Source organism: Theropithecus gelada, chromosome 2 (assembly GCF_003255815.1).
Source record: "Theropithecus gelada isolate Dixy chromosome 2, Tgel_1.0, whole genome shotgun sequence".
NCBI classification, from domain to species: domain Eukaryota; kingdom Metazoa; phylum Chordata; class Mammalia; order Primates; family Cercopithecidae; genus Theropithecus; species Theropithecus gelada.
Genome location: NC_037669.1, coordinates 102201004 through 102223432, shown reverse-complemented (window position 1 = coordinate 102223432; position 22429 = coordinate 102201004). Strand labels below are relative to the sequence as shown.

The 22429-nt window shown below is 42.6% G+C and overlaps 1 protein-coding gene across 3 annotated transcripts in view; it reads left to right on the top strand.

The window, feature by feature from the left end:
• The first annotated feature begins 7743 nt into the window (after positions 1-7743).
• OXSR1 (oxidative stress responsive 1) overlaps positions 7744-22429 on the top strand; it is a 90635-nt gene continuing 75949 nt past the window's right edge. Inside the window, exon 1 of one of the 3 annotated variants that reach the window (XM_025376985.1) lies at positions 7744-8158. In XM_025376985.1, the coding sequence (XP_025232770.1) occupies positions 8089-8158 (70 nt within the window). In that variant the 5' untranslated portion in view covers positions 7744-8088. The remainder of the gene's footprint in view (positions 8159-22429) is intronic. The other 2 variants (XM_025376986.1, XM_025376987.1) reach the window with 2 other exon arrangements.

Genomic DNA, 22429 nt, shown 5'->3' with positions numbered 1-22429 from the left:
GCTCACTGCAACCTCTGCCTCCTGGGTTCAAGTGATTTTCGTGTCTCAGCCTCCCTAGTAGCTGGAATTACAGGTGCCTGCCACCTCGCCTGGCTAATTTTTGTATTTTTAGTAGAGACAGAGTTTCACCATGTTGGCCAGGCTGGTCTTGAATTCCTGACCTCAGGTGATCCACCCACCTCAGCCTCCCAAAGTGCTGGGATTACAGATGTGAGCCACTGCGCCTGGCCTGTTTTGGCACTCATCTATTTTATATAGCTGTAGGTAAATTCTGCTGCTGTATAATGTCCATTGTATGAATACTTTTACATTCTATTTGGGTGACTTCCTTTACTTAGCCATTACAAAATTTGCTGATGTAGGTATTCTAGTATATATTATTTGGAATACAAGTACAAAAGTTTATTTTGGTTGTATACCAGGAGTGGAATTGCTGGGTTGTAGGGGAGGCACAGGTCCCACTTTGCTAGGTAATACCAAGGTTTTTCAGGGACATTGCATCAATTTTCATTCCAACTGTCAGAAGATGAGTTTCTGTTTTCCTCATTTTGGCCAACATTTAGTATTCTCCAGCTTTTTAGTTTTTACCTATTGGTGAAGGGTCAAGTGATATCACATTTTAGTTTTCGTTTGCATTTTCCTGATTAATGCAGCTGAAGTTTATGTTTATGGGCTCTCAAAATATTTTTGTGGAATCAATCTTGGAGAATTGCTTTCAGCAATTTAAGTCACGTTGTGTTCTTTGGTATTTCTCCTTATAAAGAGCTCAAACAATACACAGAAAGCAAATGTGTATTGCACTTCCATGTACCTTCCAGGACTTATTCTATATATTTATGTACAGGTAGAAATTGAATTTATTTTACAAGTTGCTTGTTTACCTTAATATAGATCATCCTATTTCAGTATGTACAGTCCTTCCTTCCTTCCTTCCTTCTTTCCTTTCCTCCCTCCCTTCTCCCTCCCCCTTTCTTTCTCTCTCTCTCTCCTCTCTCTTCTCTCTCTCTTTCTTTCTTTTTTGTTTTTTGAGACAGGTCTCACCCTGTTGTCCAGGCTGTACTGCAGTGGCATAATCACAGCTCACTGTAGCCGCGACCTCGTGATTCTCCCACCTCAGCCTCCCAAGTGTCTGGGACCACAGGTGCACACCACCATGCCCAGCTAACATTTATATTTTTTGTAGAGACGTGGTTTTGCCATGTTGCCCAGGCTGGTCTTGAATTCCTAGGCTCAGGCGATCTGCTTGCCTTGGCCTCTCAAAGTGCTAGGATTAAAGGCATGAGCCACTGCACCTGGCCTACTTCATTCTTCTAACTGTTGTATAATGTTTCATGGTATGGATGAGCCATAATTTTACCAGTCCACACTTTCTCAATTAAGTAATTTTTAAACAAGTAATATGGATTTATAATATCCAAAATATAAAAGAGGATATATCCCTCCCACTCCTTTTCCTCAACAAGTTATTGCCTTTGGCCTGGAGGCAGCCAAAATGGGCATTTGTGGTAGAAATTGGCTAGATGCTCACCAGTCCCATCTGTTTCTTCTTCCTGAGCACACAGAAGCCATTTCTCAGTTTCCTAGAGTTAGGTTGGAGTCAGATGACTTGGTCTGACCAATACAATATGGGAAGAGGTAACGGATACAGCTGAATCTTGGCCCACTTTGTGGTGTTCTCTTTCTCAACTGACTGGCTGGCTGAAGGCAGAGGATCCAGCAAAGACTCCAAGAAGGCCCCAGAAGATGGTGGTGCCACAAGATGGAGACAGCCAAAATCTTTCATTCTCCTCTTGAAGGAGAGGGACCAGAGACATCTGCACTGGACTTATATGTGTGTTAGAAAAAAGCTTTTGGGTTAAGCCATCCAGATTTTCGGGTTGTTGCTTCAGCTAGCATCAATTACATTAACACAGAAAATGTCTTATGTGTCCTGAGATGTTCCACATAATATACACAAGCAATTACCAGTCCTCTATCAAAGAACACATAGGCTGTTTCTAAATTTTCTCTGTTACAATAATGCCACAATAAACATCCTAATTAATTGGGTTTTCAGATATATTAAACCTTCAAGAGTGTTTGAAATGTTGCAGGCACTTAGAAATCTGCTCCACCCCAGTCAGGTATTTCCCATCTTTTGCTCAGTTTAGCTTCAGCTCATCTAGTTGGCATGGTGCCAGCCTGGAAGAATCTGAAACTCCTTTCTGGCTCAGAATCCAGCTTGATGCTGAGACTGTACTTTCTTCAGGGACAGATTTTTTTTTCCCTACAATAACATTTATACATAGGCATTTTTGCAGGTCTTGAGTGCCCATCACTTTAGACATTCATTTTCTGGGATTGCCAAGCTGTCAGTTTGTCACCAGGCTCCAGACTCCTAGCTCGCGTATGTCTCCTCTACTCTCACACTTCATCTGTTTAATCTACACCATGCCTGAATGCATGCCTCTGCAGGGTACTATTCTAGGCACAAAGTGAAAAGCTCACCTAAGGGGGTTTGGTTGTTATCGCCCTCCCATCACATTAAGTGTGACATGTGATAAGAGATAGATGGGAGGGAATAAATTCTAGCAGTCTATAATTGGTCCTGGTACTGACATGAAACTGCTAAGAAAATCAGCTCAGGTCAGAGGTATAAGGTTGTGCTTTTCTTTATATTCGGGTTTCTCACATAGAGTACACATTAATTTTTAGACTTGAATCAAAGGAGCTTATAAAACTTGAATTGTTACAGCTATAATTCCCCACTTCGAGACATCACTAGTCTTGAAATCCGTCTTTTTTCCTCTATTCTGCAGGCACTAAAAGCAAAGCCCAATGCAAATAAGTTGCTTAAGGGCAATAAAGTAAGAAGGAGAAGCATGAATATACTTTTGTTTCCCGTTTCTCAGTTCAGACAGTGAGTCTCAACTTTTGGGTTTATGCACAGCAGCAGATGCTGTCTATACTGGGCTCATAGCCTTTGAGCCTACTCTGGAGTTTGCTTTTAGAGAGTTCTAACACAAGAGGAGGACTGCCTATGTCTGCATGAGTGCATTCTCCGACCTTAGGAGCATGCTTTTCCAAGCACTGAGCTGGGTAGAGGTGCAGGAGTGTTAACACCCTAAAGAGGAAGAGAGTTGGTGGGATAATAGCTCAGCTTCCTTACCTCTTAGTGAGACAATTCTGAAATGTGTTCCATAGTTTCCCAGATGGCTCACAGCAGGATTAAGCCTGGTTGCCCACACAGTGACCCCTCATTAACACACCCTTAATGACTATCCTTCCTTTCCTGTCTTACTTCTCCACTTCTTCAAAAGTGGAGTTGCCTCTTGGAGTCACCTACTAAACAAACTATTTGTACCCAAATCCTGGTCTCTGAGTCTGATATTAGGGGAACCCAAACTAAGACAAGGGCTCCTTTGAAAATGTAAGGAAAAACAAGGTCCCTCTCCTCAGGAAAATATGCCATACTTCCAAGAAACCTAGGTAGGATTTGGTGAAATTCTGATAAAAGGGCCACAGTTCCAGAATCATCCTACCTTCCCTCTTCCCCATCCCCTAAAGACTACTGACAGAGCTATATACAAAAAGCAGCAGCATAATATAATAGGAATAAAAGCATTTATTAAAAGTTTCAAAAGTGCCCCAAATCCCCACTGTACCCCGTTTAAAATACAATTGACCCTTGAAAAATGAGGACATTAGGGTTACCGACCACCTGCACAGTCAAAAATCCATATATAACTTTGGGTCCTCCAAAACTTAATTACTAATAGCCTACTGTTGATTGGAAGTCTTACTGATAACATAAACTAGATTAACACATATTTTGTAGTTACATGTATTATATACTGTATTCTTACAATAAAGCTACAGAAAAGAAAATTTTAAAAATCTAAGGAAGAGAAAATATATTTACTACTCATTAGGTGGACGTGGATCATCACAAAGGGCTTCTCATTGTCTTCGCATTGAGTAGACTGAGGACAAGGAGGAAAAGGAGTGGCTGGTTGGTCTTGCTGTCTTGGGGTAGCAGAAACAGAAGAAAATCCATGTATTATTACGAGTAGACCCCATAGTCCAAACCTGTGTTGTTCAAGGGTCAACTGTACTCACCACATGGCTGGCTTCCTAACTATTCTCTGTCACAGTATACTTGCCTTTTCCTACACGATTTGCTTAGTTGCTTACTGTTTTCTACGAGACTGTTCCCTGAAAACAGAAACTGAGTCTGCTTTGGTCACCACTTTATACTCAGTGTTTATGACAATACTCTCTTTCACATGGAAGGTACTCAACAGGCTGAGAATGAGGTTGAGATTTGGATTCTGACCTCAAAGAGCCGCCAATTCCTTGCATATTAAAATCACAGAATCCCAACCTCTATCAGGCTACATGGAGAAAATCAAGGAGACAGGATAAATGAAATGAACAGATCTGCAGAGCTGGTTCTGGCTCAACTAATCCATCAAGCTATGCTTGTGGAGGAGGCAGAACAAAATCCATTGGTGACCCTGCCTGCCAAGAACATGGGCCAATTAACATCTTGAATTTTCACTGTTAGATTAGCAGCTCCTTTTCACTGGGGAAGGGGAAGAAAGGAGGAAGGTTGCCAAAATCTCTCCCTGAAGTATATCCTATTATATTTCTATACATATTTTTTATATATTTTATATATATATATATATAAAATTTCTTTTTTGAGACGGAGTCTCACACTCTTTTGCTGAGGTTGGAGTGCAGTAGCTGGGATTACAGGCGCCAGCCACCATGCCCGGCTAATTTTTGTATTTTTAGTAGAGATGGGATTTTACTGTGTTGGCCAGACTGGTCTCGAACTCCTGACCTCACGTGATTCACCTGCCTGGGCCTCCCAAAATGCTGGGATTACAGGTTTGAGCCACCGTGCCAGGGAGAAAAACAAAAAACAAAAAACAAAACTGAAGTATGTCCATGGGTCATACAGTTTAACAACCCCAAGTTAAGGATTTCTGATTTGTAGACCTTTCTATTGGTGCAAACTTTGAAGCTAATACCATCAGATTTAGCTCCTTTCTGATACATTTGATCCCATCCCTCTCCTCCCTGCAAAAAGAAAAAGGCAGAACATATGGTAAAGAAAGTGTCAGTAGTAATGGCTGAAACCACTTACAGCAAGGCCTGTGCTATGCTTTCTGGAACTGTGGCACCTTTGCTGGGCCTGGACTATTCTATCCTCTAAATGTGCATCTATTGAAATCATGTTAACTTTGCAAGGTCTGGTACAAACGCTTCCTTCTTCATGAAACATTCTCCGATCCTACCAACTAGGTGGAAACCCACTAGTAGCTTCTAGCTGACTGGTTTCATGGTCAGTTGGACCTCCCACAGCAGAGCTCACACAGAGCTTCCAGTGCTTGGAGGTGTTTTAGAACCCAACTAAGATCTACTTGCCCAGTGCAGTAACGCCAGATTGCCACACAGGTTTTGCTGCAGTAGACAGGCAGGACTCCCAGCAAGGAGAGGAGAATTGGTGTAGCTCAAGCTTAAGATCTAAACTTCCCCAGCCTGACCAACATGGTGAAACCCGCCTCTACTAAAAATACAAAAATTAGCCAGGCGTGGTGGCAGGCGCCTGTAATCCCAGCTACTCAGGAGGCTGAGGCAGGAGAATCGCTTGAACCTGGGAGGCAGAGGTTGCAGTGAGCCGAGATAGTACCACTGCACTCTAGCTTGGGCGACAGACCGAGGTTTTGTCTCAGAAAAAAAAAACAGTCTGGGCGTGGTGACTCACCCTTGTAATCTCAGCACTTTGAGAAGCCGAGGTGGGTGGATCACAAGGTCAGGAGTTCGAGACCAGCCTGGCCAATATGGTGAAACCCCGTCTCTACTAAAAATACAAAAATTAGCTGGGCTTGGTGGCACGCACCTGTAGTCCCAGCTACTGGGGAGGCTGAGGCAGGAGGATCACTTGAACATGGGATGTGGAGGTTGCAGTGAGCCGAAATCATGCCACTGCACTCCAGCCTGTGCAACAGAGTGAGACTCCGTCTCCCACAAAAAAACAGAACAAAACAAAAAAACCCCTGAACTTCCAATGGCTTGCAGGAAAGGATTTTTTTTTTTTTTTCAGACGGAGTCTGGCTCTGTTGCCCAGTCTGGAGTGCAGTGGCACGATCAACGTTCACTGCAACTTCTGCTTCCTGGGTTCAAGCCATTCTCCTGCCTCAGCCTCCCGAATAGTCCCGCGCTGCCACGCCCGGCTAATTTTTTGTATTTTTTTAGTAGAGACGGGGTTTCACCATATTGGCCAGGCTGGTCTCGAACCCCTGACCTTGTGATCCACCCCCCCCCCCGCCCCGCCCCGATCCCCCGGCATCTCAAAGTGCTGAGATTACAGGCGTGAGCCACTGCACCCAGCCTTTTTTTTCTTTTTTTTTTAGACGGAGTCTCGGTCTGTCGGCGACTGGAGTGCAGTGGCATGCGGCATGCTCTCGGGTCACTGCAACCTCTGCCTCCCAGGTTCAAGCGATTCTCCTGCCTCAGTCTCCCTAGTAGCTGGGATTACAGGCGCGTACCACCACGCCTGGCTATTTTTGTATTTTAGTAGAGACGGGGTTTCACCATGTTGGTCAGGATGGTCTCGAACTCCTGACCTCAGGTGATCCGCCCGCCTCGGCCTCCCAAAGTGCTGGGATGAGCCACTGCACCCGGCCTAAGGTCTCTTCCTTAATAACTGCCATTGGACTGAAATGTGTCCAACCTAGAACAGTTTCGCACCTAGCCCTATTCCTGTTAGATGCTCTTTATTTTTTAAAATCCAATTTACCAAGCGTGTTGTCTTCAGCTCGCTAATTTCTCCAACAGCACTACGTAGTCAAACTGAGAAAACTGTTCAGTGGGGGTGACAAAAGCCAAGGCTCGTGAGACAACCCCCAAATCCGTGGGTCGATCTGACTTGTTTAATAGCCCAAGCCCTGTTCGGGGGGAAAAAGCCTTCCGAGGCCCTCAAGGCAGGTGCTTGAGCTGCAGATCTAAAGTTGCTAATGGACAGAACCCGCCCAATGCAGGAGGGAACCGCGAGAGACAGCGCCACAGCATGCCTTAGAGAGAACGTCCGCCTTGAAAAAAATGTCACCAGGCAAACTTCCAGTTTCACTCCGACCGGTGGCCCAAGGCCTTTTATCCTAGTTGGCAGTGGTCCACACCCGAAGGCTACCCCACCCAGCCGCTCCCTCAGGGCTTCTCCACACCCCGTGGAAGCTTTCGCACGTCTCGAGGGTGTGACGGTTACGCCGTGACGTCACTCCAGAGGAAGTGGTAAGACGAGCGGGGTAATGGGGCTCTTGAAGGGCTGCAGCCCTAACACGGAGAAGGGCTCTAAGAGCCTGGAGGCGGGACCAGCTTATGACTGACGTCTACCCACACCCATTGCTTTTCTGATTCCTTCTCAAACAAACCAATGAATGCGACGACGGAGCCAGCAACGTGCCCCAGACGCTAGAAGTGGCTCCGCCCCTTCCACTTTGCTGCCCTTTGGTCGCCATGCTTAGTGTGGCTACTGCCTCTGTGCTACTTGAGGCTCTCCTACGGCTTTTCGATGCCTTCGATGAACCTCTACCTAAACATTTCTTCCCTTTCACCGCCAACTCCCACCTTCTTGGGTTTCTAGCTCGCTCACTTTGTATCCAGCCACACTGGAGATGGCGGCCGGAGGCGAGCCCGAGGTGGGGCGTGACCAGCGCGGTGACGTCAGCGCGCTGCGTGTCGGCAGGTGGAGGGAGAAGGGAAAGTTTGGCCCGTGCGTGGGGCTGGGGTGGAGGGCGGGACAGAGGGGCTGGGCCCAGGGAAAGCTTCTGTCGCTGCTGCTGCGGAGGCCGAGGACAGGACGTGGGCTGGGCCGGGCAGTGCCGGACGCGGAGGAGCAGGAGGCGAGGTCTGCCGGAGCTCTGAGACCCCGCCGCTCTGCCGCGCGGTGACCCCGCGCCCTGGCGCCGTCCGACCCGTGGCTGTTCCGAGACGATTGGTGGGGGCGCGGCGGCGGCTGTTGGGGGTGGGGAGACGCGCGGCGAGGAGACGAGCGAGGTCAGCGAGTTTGAGGGAGGACCGCGAGCCGCTGCCGCCGTCATGTCCGAGGACTCGAGCGCCCTGCCCTGGTCCATCAACAGGGACGATTACGAGCTGCAGGAGGTGATCGGTGAGAGCAGGCGCCGCGGAGGGGGAAGACGCGGCGCTGGGCGGCGGGGGACGCGGGAACGTGGGGATCCGCGGAAGCTCGGGGAGCGCAGCCCTCACAGGAATTCGTGGGACGCTTGTGTCGAGCGCGTGTGAGACGGGAAGGGGGTTTTGAGGCGCGCGCCTCTGAGGCGGCGTGGGGTGGGGCTTGAGGGGGCTCAGGAGAGATTTGTGTACAGCATTCTCCGATGTGTGGACAGGAGCGACCCATGTGTCTTGTAGAGAAAGAAAGTGCAGGTGTGGGGCAGGCCTTACCGAGGCTGTTTGAGAAATGGGATCTTGAAGTTGTGGGCACAGCCATCGATTTCTGCTTTAGTTTTTTCCTTCTGGTCCGTGCTGGGGCGAGCTGGGGATCCTCCAGGTGAAGCTGCAGGAACCACGCTGAGCAACAGAGACCCAGCTTCTGACTCCTCCTTTCAAGTGACTTTCCAGTCGAGGAGGTAGACATTAAATAAGTAGACAAAAAGAATTAAAAAGGGCCGGGCGTGGTGGCTCACGCCTGTAATCCCAGCACTTTGGGAGGCCGAGGCGTGCGGGTCACGAGGTCAGGAGATTGAGACCAGCCTGGCCAATATGGTGAAAGCTCGTCTCTACTAAAAATACAAAAATTAGTTGGATGTGGTGGGGCTCGCCTGTAGTCCCAGCTACCCGGGAGGCTGAGGCAGAAGAATCCTTAAACCCTGGCGGCGGAGGTTGCAGCGAGCCGAGATCGCACCATAGCACTCCAGCCTGAGCGACAGAGCGAGACTCCGTCCTTGGTGGTGGTGGTGGTGGGGGGGGTGGAATTAAGAGGTTTTGGCAAGTGCCATGAAGGAGATAAACAAGATGTTCTGATAGAGAATAACCTGGAGATCTAGTTAGGGTGATTTCAAGGAAAATTCTTTTTCTGAGGCGATGACATTTCAATTGAGCCCTGAAGGATGAGAAGTGAGGATTAAGAGCCTCAGGAAGATTTTTCCTTACAGAGGGATGAGGAGATGCAGTGGCCTCGAGTAGGGGGAAAACTTGATATGTTTTAGGACCTGAAGGAAGGCTGGCAAGGATAGAGAGGGAAGGGAGGAGCCAGAGTTTAGGGATCTTCTCAGCCTTGCTACAGATTTTGGAATTTTATGTATCACTGGAGGCCCTCAAATTGTGCCTTGACGTGATCCAATAAATTGGGCTGGTGTGTGAAAAGATTTGAAGGGGGTCCAGGAATACCAGTTGCAGAGACCAAAACTTGCACAAACATAGATTGTAATTCTCACAGAAGCCTAGGGATTGGGAGGAGGCTGGGGCCTGGGGATGAGGGGAGTATTTGTTGGACAACAATAACCCAGTGACCTTGGAAATCAAAAGGGGGTGGGTTTAGCTATACAGGCTCAATCAAACTGACATGAGCAGACACCTGTGTATTGGAGGAAGGAGAATCGTCTACTTTGCCAGCGTCCTGCCCTAAAATTAGTTTTATAACAAAGACCAACTGAAGACTTCTTAGCTGCCTTGGGAGTGTCGGTGTTTATTTCACTGTGGGTTTAAAAAAAACTGTGAAAAAAAATTTTTTTTACTTGCCTCTTGTTGTAAGACAATCTGGGCTTAAAGCCGTATTGGTTTGTGTAGGAAAAACAAAAACAAAACAAAACAAAAAAACCTGGACTAAATAAAGACATCACATCTTTGCTTAAGCCACTTCATGGGCCTGTGTGGTTGCTACGTATTTATTAGGTCTTTGACGTGTATTTGTTGGTTCTAAAGACAGCTGGTTCCCGGTCTGAACTGATTGCTTCTGGTTCCGCCAGTCAGAGTTTCATATTGAAGGAAAGGATTAAATGGAAGATTCTAAAATGATGTCAGAGAAGTAAAGATGAGGTCCCCTATCATCATTTTAAAAGAAGAGTTTTTATTTTTATTTTTTTTCTGGTAGTGTGTCCATCTTTCTAGGGTGAAGAGGGTGGTTGTAGTCATTCTCAAAGCCTTTGGTGTTAAGATGGCAAAGAATTTCAGAGTTACAAAGGCGCTAGAGATTTGGTGATTTGTTAATTTGGTGTCCTCAGACCCTTAGGATGTCTGTGAGTGGGCAAAAGGTAGCCTCTCAGTCTTCTGGATAGGGTTAGTGTTCCTCACGTTCACAAAGTGGTCCATGGTTTTTAAAAGGTTAGGAACTCCAGTGTGATTTGACCATCTTTCATGGATTTAAAACAGCTTTACTGAGGTATAATTTAATATAAAATTCACCCATTTTAAGTGTAACATTTGGTGATTTTTAGTAAATTCCCTGTGTTGTACAACTGTCTTCACCATAATCCAGTTTTAGAGTATTTCCAACATCCCCATGAGATCTCTTGTGCTTTCTTACAGTTAATCCCTTTTTCCACCCCCAGCCTTAGGCAACCATAAATCTACTTTTTGTCTCTATAGACTTGCCTTTTTTGGACATTTGTATAAATGGGATCATATAACATGTGGTCTTTCATGTTTGGTTTCTTTCACTTAGCATAAATATTTTTTCATTTGAAAAAAACAAATTTGAGATATAATTTACATACCATAAGATTTACCTGATTAAAATGTACAATTCAATAATCTTTTAGTAAATTTACATAATTGTTCAGTCATCACCACAATCCAATTTTAGAACATTTCCATCATTCCAGAAAGATGCCTCATGTCCATTTGCAGTCACTCCCTGTTCCCACCCCCAGCCCCAGGCAAAATATACTTTCTGTCTCTATAGATTTGCCCTTTCTGGACATTTCATGTAAATGTAATCATATAATATGTGGTCCTTTGCGTTTGGCTTCTTTTACTTCCCATAATGCTTTTTGAGGTTCATCCATCTGCCATGTAGTACATGGTTCCTTTTTATTGGACACCAGTTAGTGGGCATTGGATTGTTTCTGCTTTTTGGCTGTTTGGAATAAGGCTGCTTTGAGTATTCACATCAAGTCATCCCATGAATATGTTTCGTTTTCCTTGGATGTATACCCAGGAGTGGAATTGCTGGGTTGTATCACAAATTTAACTGTTTAAGAAACTGCCAAACTGTTTTTCAAAGTAACTGTACCATTATGTTCCTACTAGTAATTATAAGAGTTCTCATTTCTCTACATTTGTTGTCTTTTTGCGTGTAACCACCCTAGTGGTTATGAAGTGGTATCTCATTGTGGTTTGGATTTGCATTGCCCTAATAACTAATGATGATGAACATCCTTTCATGTGCTTATTTATTAGGCTTTCATAGATCTTCTTTGGTGAAATATTTGTTCAAATCTTTTGTCCAGTTGGACTGCCCATTGGGTTGTTTTCTTTTTTCTTTTCTTTTCTTTTTTTTGAGATGGAGTCTTGCTCTGTTGCCCAGGCTGGAGTACAGTGGTGAGATCTCAGCTCACTGCAACCTCTACCTCTTGGGTTCAAGCAATTCTCCTGTCTCAGCCTCCTGAGTAGCTGGGATTATAGGTGCTCACCACCATGCCCAGCTAATTTTTGTATTTTTAGTAGCGATGGGGTTTCACCATGTTGGGCAGGCTGATCTCAAACTCCTGACCTCTGGTGATCCACCTGCCTTGGCCTCCCAAAGTGCTGGGATTACAGGGGTGAGCCACTGTACCTGGCTGTTTTTTTTTTTTTTTTTTTTTTTTTTTTTTTTAATTTTGAAAAAGGAACTTTTTTTTTTATAAAAGGGTTCACCCCGCAGGGGGGCCCTTNTATGTGTCCTTCATCTGATATATGATTTAATTTAAATATTTTCCCATCTGTAGTTTTTTTTTTTCTTTTCATTTCCTTTTTTTTTTTTTTGAGTCTTACTCTGTCACCTAAAGTGGAGTGCCGTGGCATGATCAGGGCTCACTACAACCTCCACCTCCTGGCCTCAAGTGATCCATCCCTGCCTCCCTGGTAGCTGGCACTACAGATGCACGCCACCATGTTTGGCTAATTTTTGTGTCTTTTGTAGACACCGAGTTTCGCCACATTTCCCAGGATGATCTCAAATTCACTGCAACCTCCACCTCCTGGGCTCAAATGATCCTCCCACCCCTGCCTCCCTGGTAGATGGGACTACAGGTGCACGCCACCAGTTTGGCTAATTTTTGTGTTTTTTGTAGAGACCGAGTTTCGCCACATTTCCTAGGATGATCTCAAATTGCTGAGCTCAAGCGATCCGCCTGCCTCAGCCTTCCAAAGTGCTGGGATTACAGGCATGAGCCACTGTGCCTAGCCTTCTTTAATTTTAACTTTTTTTTTTTTTGAGTTGCAGTCTTGCTCTGTCACCCAGACTGGAGTGTAGTGCCATGATCTTAGCTCACTGCAACCTCTGCTTCCTGGGTTCAAGCAATTCTCCTGTCTCAGCCTCCCGAGTAGGTGGGATTACACGTACGTGCCACCACACCCAGCTAATTTTTTGTATTTTTAGCCTCCCAAAGTGTTGGGGTTACAGGTGTGAGCCCCCGCGCTTGACCTCTTTCATTTACTTAATGGTGTCTTTTAAAGTACAAAAGTTTTGAATTTTGATGTTTATCACTTTTTTTCTTTTATTTATTTTGCCTTTGGTGTTATATCTAAGAAATCTTTACTAACCCAGCATTGTGAAGATTTTTTTATCCTATGGTTTCTTTTAAGTGTTAGTTTTAGCTCTTGCATTTAAGCCTCTGAAACATATTGAGTTAATTTTTGTGTATGGTGTGAAGTAAGGTGAACCACCTTACTACAACCATCTACAACTGTTTTACAGTTGAAGACACAGAGACAGTAAGGTAAAATGACTGCCTAAAGCCATATAGCTAATTAGAGGCAGAGCCAATACTGGCGTCTATGTCTCCTGTAGCCTAATTCAGGATCCTTGTTCCTGTATCTACATTGGTTCTTGGATATAAACTGGAAGATGGGGGACATTGTCTCACAGATTAAGGGGAATATCTCCCCTGCTTTTTTTTTTTTGAGACAGTGTCTCACTCTGTCACCCAGGCTGGAATGCGATCACAGCTCACTGTCTCACTGTACAAACTCCTGGCTTGAGTGATCCTCTTGCCTTGGCCTCCCCAGTAGCTGGACTACAAGCACGTGCCACCATGCCCACCTCATAGTTTTATTTTTTGTACAGACAGGGTCTCATATGTTGTCCAGGCTGCTCTCTACCTCTGGGCTCAAGCGATCCTCCCACCTTAGCCTCCTAAAGTGTTGGGATTTACAGGTATGAAGCACTGTGCCTGGCCAAGGGAAGTATCTATCCTTAGAGTGAAAAAAATCTGATAGATATTCCACACCTGTCACATCCTTCCAGTCTACTCCTTATAGCCTCTCTCCATTTTCCCAACAGGGAGAAAAAAATTTTTTTCCTTGATCTACAGCCTAGTACAAGCAGCAAGTTTCAGTAAAGCGTTGTATTCTTATTCTAACTTTGCTTCCATACCAAAAAGTTTGGTACATAGTAATTTATAATAAGCTGTGGNCTAAAGTGGAGTGCCGTGGCATGATCAGGGCTCACTACAACCTCCACCTCCTGGCCTCAAGTGATCCATCCCTGCCTCCCTGGTAGCTGGCACTACAGATGCACGCCACCATGTTTGGCTAATTTTTGTGTCTTTTGTAGACACCGAGTTTCGCCACATTTCCCAGGATGATCTCAAATTCACTGCAACCTCCACCTCCTGGGCTCAAATGATCCTCCCACCCCTGCCTCCCTGGTAGATGGGACTACAGGTGCACGCCACCAGTTTGGCTAATTTTTGTGTTTTTTGTAGAGACCGAGTTTCGCCACATTTCCTAGGATGATCTCAAATTGCTGAGCTCAAGCGATCCGCCTGCCTCAGCCTTCCAAAGTGCTGGGATTACAGGCATGAGCCACTGTGCCTAGCCTTCTTTAATTTTAACTTTTTTTTTTTTTTGAGTTGCAGTCTTGCTCTGTCACCCAGACTGGAGTGTAGTGCCATGATCTTAGCTCACTGCAACCTCTGCTTCCTGGGTTCAAGCAATTCTCCTGTCTCAGCCTCCCGAGTAGGTGGGATTACACGTACGTGCCACCACACCCAGCTAATTTTTTGTATTTTTAGCCTCCCAAAGTGTTGGGGTTACAGGTGTGAGCCCCCGCGCTTGACCTCTTTCATTTACTTAATGGTGTCTTTTAAAGTACAAAAGTTTTGAATTTTGATGTTTATCACTTTTTTTCTTTTATTTATTTTGCCTTTGGTGTTATATCTAAGAAATCTTTACTAACCCAGCATTGTGAAGATTTTTTTTATCCTATGGTTTCTTTTAAGTGTTAGTTTTAGCTCTTGCATTTAAGCCTCTGAAACATATTGAGTTAATTTTTGTGTATGGTGTGAAGTAAGGTGAACCACCTTACTACAACCATCTACAACTGTTTTACAGTTGAAGACACAGAGACAGAAAGGTAAAATGACTGCCTAAAGCCATGTAGCTAATTAGAGGCAGAGCCAATACTGGCGTCTATGTCTCCTGTAGCCTAATTCAGGATCCTTGTTCCTGTATCTACATTGGTTCTTGGATATAAACTGGAAGATGGGGGACATTGTCTCACAGATTAAGGGGAATATCTCCCCTGCTTTTTTTTTTTTTGAGACAGTGTCTCACTCTGTCACCCAGGCTGGAATGCGATCACAGCTCACTGTCTCACTGTACGAACTCCTGGCTTGAGTGATCCTCTTGCCTTGGCCTCCCCAGTAGCTGGACTACAAGCACGTGCCACCATGCCCACCTCATAGTTTTATTTTTTGTACAGACAGGGTCTCATATGTTGTCCAGGCTGGTCTCTACCTCTGGGCTCAAGCGATCCTCCCACCTTAGCCTCCTAAAGTGTTGGGATTTACAGGTATGAAGCACTGTGCCTGGCCAAGGGAAGTATCTATCCTTAGAGTGAAAAAAATCTGATAGATATTCCACACCTGTCACATCCTTCCAGTCTACTCCTTATAGCCTCTCTCCATTTTCCCAACAGGGAGAAAAAAATTTTTTTCCTTGATCTACAGCCTAGTACAAGCAGCAAGTTTCAGTAAAGCGTTGTATTCTTATTCTAACTTTGCTTCCATACCAAAAAGTTTGGTACATAGTAATTTATAATAAGCTGTGGTCTTCAAAATGAATCTTTGCGATTTCAGGTTACACTCAACTTTTTTAGGAAACAAATGATTAAAATCTAGAAAAAAGGTTTTGGGATCATTTAAATTTTGTTTTCAAAGGATTTTTTCTAGAGAAATCAGTGTAATGGTGTCATCTCCATCAAAACACATACATTTATTTGAACTGTAATATGTTTATTTGAACTGTAATTTTTTTCACATTTGCTTCTTAGCACTATACTATTTATGGGATTGTTTCTCACATTCTGTTTTGTTCTTCGTCTGTCTGGTATAGTCCTACAGAGAACAGAATCTCCTCCTAGGAACACATTAAAAGCCTATAGTCTGAAAATTCAAAGGGCTATTTAAAAAAAAAAAAAAAAAAAGAATCGTATCGCCTTAGGCATGCTTTGGCAAGATTTGAAGTTCTTTAAGTATGATTATGTGTAAAAGATGTTAGTGTCGTTCTCACAATTAATCATTGATCTTTCAGTATTTTTGAGCCCTTAGTCTTAGATTAGAATTTCAGTATTTTTGAGTCCTTAGTCTTAGATTAGAATTTCTGAGCATGTGTTATACTGTATTTGGCATGTGTTGAAGCAGCTGTAACAATTTGGGCTTTGGGGTTAGACTGACCCAGATTCAAATCCTGGCATTGCCTCTTACTAGTTATGTGATCTTAGACAAATTATGTAATTAGTTTCCATGTCAGCTTTTTGTATACTGGGGAGAATAGCACCTCTGTCATTGGGGTTGTTATATAGGTTGAGTGTCATTATTTGTGGGAAGTGTTTAGCTTGTATAAAATGATAGTTGTTATTATCGCTGACCTTTTTTTACCCTTTCTCTTTGTCCTCGTATTTCCCAACTTTTGGTATTGCCATGAAATATGAAATCCTATGTGATGTGAAATCTTGTAACACTTACAATATTTTGAATCTGTTTTTAATGCTTATTGGAATATTATTGCATTTATTTTATTTTATTTTTGCATCTTTTTTTTTTTTTTCTTAGTCCAGGCCTCATTCAGGTTTAGATGGATTTAGGGATTTATGTTGGACATGGTAGTATAACTGTAACCATGATATTGCTAATAATACAATATAATGGCAGAGAGGGCTGTGCCAGTTAGCTTTTATTGCCCTGCATTGTGAAAAGTCTCAATGAGTATTTACTATTTACCTCAGATTAGAAAATTGAAAACTTCATACTAGGTTTAAGGTGTGATTCACCTAGCTTTGACACTTTGGTGAAGGCAGTGCAATATATTTCTATTCTTGACTTTCCCTTTTTATTTTCATTAATTGTTTACTAGCCACACATTTTGAGTCTAAAGTTGTGGTTTTCAAATACAGATTCCAGGGCCTTACCTTTAGCGCCTCCATAAATGTGAAGGACTTCATGCTTTCAATAGAGTGGTGCTTAATAGTGTATTTTTCCACTTATTGGGAGACTCAGCTAAGGTGACATTTTCTATGAGGCCAGCATTGGGCCAACAACCTCATAGTGTTGTATCAAATAGGGCTTACATTTCTCTGCATGTGGGGAAAATAGAAATAATAGTGCCTTAATAAAATCTTTTTCCCCCCTTACATAACAAGAAGACGAGGTGGCAGCCTAGGTGCTGTCAGGCACCCAGGCTCCTTTTTTTTTTTCATGCCACCACACTTAGCAGGTGACTCTCCTTCTCAGAGTTGGAAGATGGTTGTTCCACCTCTAGACTCATGCTTGTGTTCTAGTCCAGAAGAATATGGCAAAAGGACAAAGACACATGAAGCTGAGTTGGCTCTCTTTCAAAAGACTTTCTTTCCTGGATTCCTTTCTCAGTGACTTCCACTTCTATTTTACTGGCCAGAACTATATAATTTGGTCATTTGCAAGGGAAGCTGGGAAATGCAGCTTTAGCTGGACACATTATTACTTCAAACAAAATAGGTCAGGATTCTCTTACTAAAGAAGGGGAAATTGTATGTTGGCTAAGCAACTAAAAATATTGGCCTCATTTTTTTTTTTTTAATGAAAATAGTTAAATAGGGTATTGCAAGTAAATAATTTAACCTGATGCATAAAATTCAATTAATAAATGTTAGCTTTAATCTGAAGAGGCAGATGCCTACCAATTAAGAGCAAAGTGTTGAAACTCAGGTAATTCTTATTTCTAAGCCCTACTCTGCCTAACTGTATGACCTAAGTTTTACCTTAATTACATTGCTTTACTTACATTGCCTTGTAAGACCATGAACCTATCGCATGGGATTATTGTAATGATTAGATGAAAAGAAGAAATGTAAGTAAAGAAAGTACTCAGCATAGACTTGGCACACAGAATGGATGCTCAGTGAATGTTGATGTACATGATGGTGACAATGAAATAACACCCATGAAGACTGGGCTATTTCTGTGTTTGTTCTGCCCCAAACAAGATTTTTTTTTTCCTTGAAAATATACCCCACTATTTGATTAATTCATTCAGCAAATATTTATTGAACTCCTGTTATGTACCAGGCACTGTTCTGGATGCTGGAGATAAAACAGTGAAGCAAACACAAAAAATGCCTGCTTTTATAGAGTTTATAATCTAGAAACTCTAAAGAAGAAGAAAAAGCAGGAAAGCAGTTAGAGACTGCTAGGGATGGAGGTGGGGTTTCAGTTTTAGGTCAGGGAAAACTTCTCTGAGAAGGTGACAGTTGAGGAAAGACCCAAAGAAGGTGAAGAAGTGAATGATGTGGTTATCTGCAGAAAGTTTGTTCCAAGCAGAGGACAACAAGAACAAAGGTTCTGAAGTAGAAGCATGCTGATGGGATTAAGGAATGCTAAGGAGGTGTGAGGGCAGCTAGAGCAGAGTGTATCAGAAGGTGAAGAGACATAGGTGAAGAGGTTAGAAAGGTAAGGTGGTATGGATGCGTGGTCCTGATTGTCAGGTTGTAAGTTATTGTAGGAACTTAGCTTTTGCTTTGCGTAAGATTGAAAATCGTTGCAGGGTTTTGAACAGAGATTTAACATGACCTGACTTACATTTTAAAACTCAGGCTGCAGGCCGGGCGAGGTGCACTTTGGGAGACAGAGGCGGGTGGATCCCATGATTCCAGGAATTTGAGACCAGGCTAGCCAACATGGTGAAACCCCATCTCTACTAAAAATACAAAAATTAGCTGGGTTTGGTGGTGCATGTCTGTAATCCCAGCTACTTGGGAGGTTGAGGCATAAGAATCACTTGAACTTGGGTGACAGAGGTTGCAGTGAGCCGAGATCGTGCCACTGCACTCCAGCCTGGGTAACAGAATGAGACACTGTCTCAAAAACAAACAAACAAACAAACACCTCAGGCTGCAATATGAAGAATCGTTTTATAAGGGTACAAGGGTGGAAGGAGATTATCCAGGGGAGGGAAGTAGTAGTGGAGATGGTGAGAAGAGGTCAGATTCTGGATATAGCATATTTTTTGAAGTTAGAGGATTTGCCGTTGGATTAGATGTGAGAGAAAGGGAAGATGGGATGATTCCAAGATTTTTGGCTAGAGCATCTAGAAGAATGGAGTTGTCATCCGCTCAGATGGGAGATCACCAGAGTGAACAGGAGAGCGAGTGATGATTCATTGCAAAACCATCAGGCTGCTTGAATAATTACTTGAAGCATATGGCAGTGTGTCTTTATTTTCATCTTTGTATGGACAGAATAGCATGATTTTTATGATGATGACTATTCTTACAGCTGTTTTGCTAGTTAATTTTCAACATGACTCTGACAAGAGACCTTATTTAGAAAAGGGGTTAACAAAATTGTAAATTCTGATGTTTTGCATGGTTCAGGTGACAATGCTTTAGTCATCTTTCAAAACAAACAGCCTGGGCTAGTGCTTTTCTTTAGTGAATGCAAAACCTTACTAAAATATACTTTAAAATCTTTAGACTATAAGCCTATTATAGTGATGGCTGGACACAATTTTGGGGAAAATGTGTTCATTTGATTTGATTCATTTAATTCATTTTTATCCTCACAGGAATATCTATTTTTAATTATCTCTCTCTTTTTTAAAAAAAATTATTTTTGAGGTGGGGTCTCACTCTGTTGCCCAGACTGGAGTACAGCAGCGTGATCATGGCTCACTGCAACCTCTGCCTCTCAGGTTCCAGCCATCCTCCCACTTTAGCTTCCCAAGTGGCTGGAACTACAGGTGTGTGCCACCACGCCCAGCTAATTTTTGTAGTTTTTGTAGATTTTGTAGGTTTTACCATGTTGGCCAGGCTGGTCTCAAACTTCTCAGCTCAAGTGATCCGCCTGACTTGGCCTCCCAAAGCACTGAGACTACAGGCAGGAGCCACTGTGCCTGGCCCGGTTCTCTCTCAAATTTCTAAGTCTCGTAAAGTGGAGAGAGACTGAAATTTTTTCTTAGTCCTGCTCATGCTTGGGCAGATCCTTCTCTGTCTCAAGAAGTAGAGTTACTTAGTTTGAAAGATTTAAAGAGAAGGTTCATCCATATTTTCTGCACGTTAATTTATTCTGCTGTGTGATGTATGCTAACATTGGTTGCAGTTAAAGAACTAACTAGGAGAGGACAGAAGAGTGGAAGAAGTGAGGATGCAGGATGGGGCATTGAGGATGTGTGCCAATGTGAAATAGTGAAAGGCTGAATTACGTTGTTTTATTGCAAATTGTGTAAAATTTTCCATGGTATTAGTATTCAGATTAGGCCACTGCTTAGTCAAGGGCATTAGGGAAGTAGCTATCACACTTTGACTAAACCATTCCTTTTGTTCTTTTTAAAATCTTTTTTTTCTAAAACATCCTGTTAAAGCAGACTAAACCATTCCTAACAGATACCTTTTACCCGTATGTATGAATATTTATGCTGAAGTAACAGTTTTACAAATAATTTCTGTTGTTGTTGTGTGCAGTGTATACTGATATTTTCTATTTTATCCTATTTACATCAATAAAAATGATGGTAAACCCAGTAAATTGTTAAAAAACTGTATTAAGGAACCCTGCTTTGAAGAAGAGATGAAATTTTTTTATTTGTATCTTTAATCCTTCTATATTATTAGATTATTGCAAAATATTGGAAAATAGTTAAAATAATTATGATAAAACTTTTAGATATTCTTCCATATCTTATCTACATTATTAATTGCTATTTTCTATGAAGTAAATTTTTTTCTATGAGAGAACATCATTGATTATTCTGAATTAGTGTTGAAAGTAGTGAGTTTTTACCATGTTACCAAAATCTTTTATGTTAGAACCTTAAAATATTTTTCAATTGCTGAAGATTATTTTAACATTTATTTTGGGAAGATAATATGAAGATGGATAAAAGTGACTGTTAGCATAGAAGAACTGGAGCCTGCAAGTTTCTTTTTATCAATGGGTGTGGGAAACATTAGCATCTTGTCATTTGACCCTTTGTTAAATCACACCAGAGCGTAATATCTTGCTCGTGAGATTTGTTCATTAAGTGAATAAATCTTTAAGTGAAAGAAAGATACTTTAGTATCTAAACAATTATGATTGCTAATATGTATGTTTGGTATTTTGTTATTAGTGAAATTGATTGTGTTTACTGATGACTAGAAAATAATAACTAAAGTTAAAATCAAACATTTCTTTATCTACATTTTTAACCCCAGCATGGTTTTGGTTTACATAGGGCATGCTATTAATACATTTCAGGTTTCGTATATATAAGATAAATCAATCAGTGTTAGATTATCCAGGGGTAGAATAGCTGGTTTGAGAACTAATACTGGTTAAAAAGAATACCACTGGATAGTACATTTGTAAAAATACTGTAAAGAATCAGTGAACACATTTACATATTAGAAGATGTCTGTTATCTGGGACCAAAGGTACTTTGCAGAGGCCATGTTATGTCTCCTGTGACTAGAGAAATGCCTTTCTTGTAGATTTGTGACCAGCATGATTAGCTTACTTCTCCTATTCCCTGGTGTTTCCAAGAGTCAGCCTGTGGCCTCTCACTGAAGGCAAGAGAAAGCAGTTAAACTTTCTTCAGGGCTTCTATGCAGAAATAATTAAGAGGATAGGATGTGAGAGGGATGGAACTTAATGGCAAGCACTACCATTCTGCCTCTCTGTTTTATACACATAACAAAGGGAGCTCAACCAAGAAGCAGATCAACTGCAAACTATTTCAGTAGTAGCCTGTTGGATGATTTTTATCAAGTAAAAGTTAATGTTCCTAAACTGTTGTCAAAGTTGTTTGTGTACACTATGGGATGATGTTATTGAATGCTAAATAAGCTCTTTTCTTTTCTTTTTTATTTCCTTTCTTTCTCTGTCTTTTTTTATTTTTTATTTTTATTTTTGGCAAGGTCTCACTCTGTCACCCAGGCTGGAGTGTAGTGGTGTGAACATGGCTCACTGCAACATTGACCTCCTGGGCCCATGCAATCTTCCACCTCAGCCTCCCAAGTAGCTGGGACTACAGGTGTGCACCACCACACCCGGCTAATATTTTTATTTTTCATTTTAGAGACGGGGTCTTACCGTGTTGCCCAGGCTGGTCTCGAACTCCTGGCCCCAAATGGTCCTCCTGCTTCAGCTTCCCAAAGTGCTGAGATTATACATGTGAGCCACCACCGCCAGAAGTGTGTTCTTAAATATTAGATTTTATTTTAAATTTTGCATTTTGTGAGTTTGGTGCCATTACTTGTTTGTTTGGTTTTTGAGACAGAGCCTTATTCTGTTGCCCAGGCTGGAGGGCAGTGGTGCAATCTCAGCTCACTGCAACCTCTGCCTCCCAGCTTCAAGCAATTCTTGTGTCTCGGCTTCCTGAATAACGGGCAGTACAGACGTGTGTGACGACACCCAGCTAGTTTTTGTATTGTTTTAATAGAGACGGGGATTCACCATGTTGGCCAGGCTGGTTTCAAACTCCTTGGCTCAAGTGAGCCGCCCGCCTCGGCCTCCCAAAGTGCTGTTATTACGGGTGTGAGCCACTGCGCCCAGCTGTGTGCAGAGTTTTTACTTAGTTTGTCAGAACTGTGATTTGGATTTATCCATGTTGGTGTTGCCTATGGTTGTGTTTGAGTGGCTTTATTGAGAGATTTTCAAATGGATTTAAATGTAACAAACACAAATTCTGTCGAATTATATAGTTATATGTGTAAATCATATATATACACACATGTATACATATATATACACATACATACATATATATA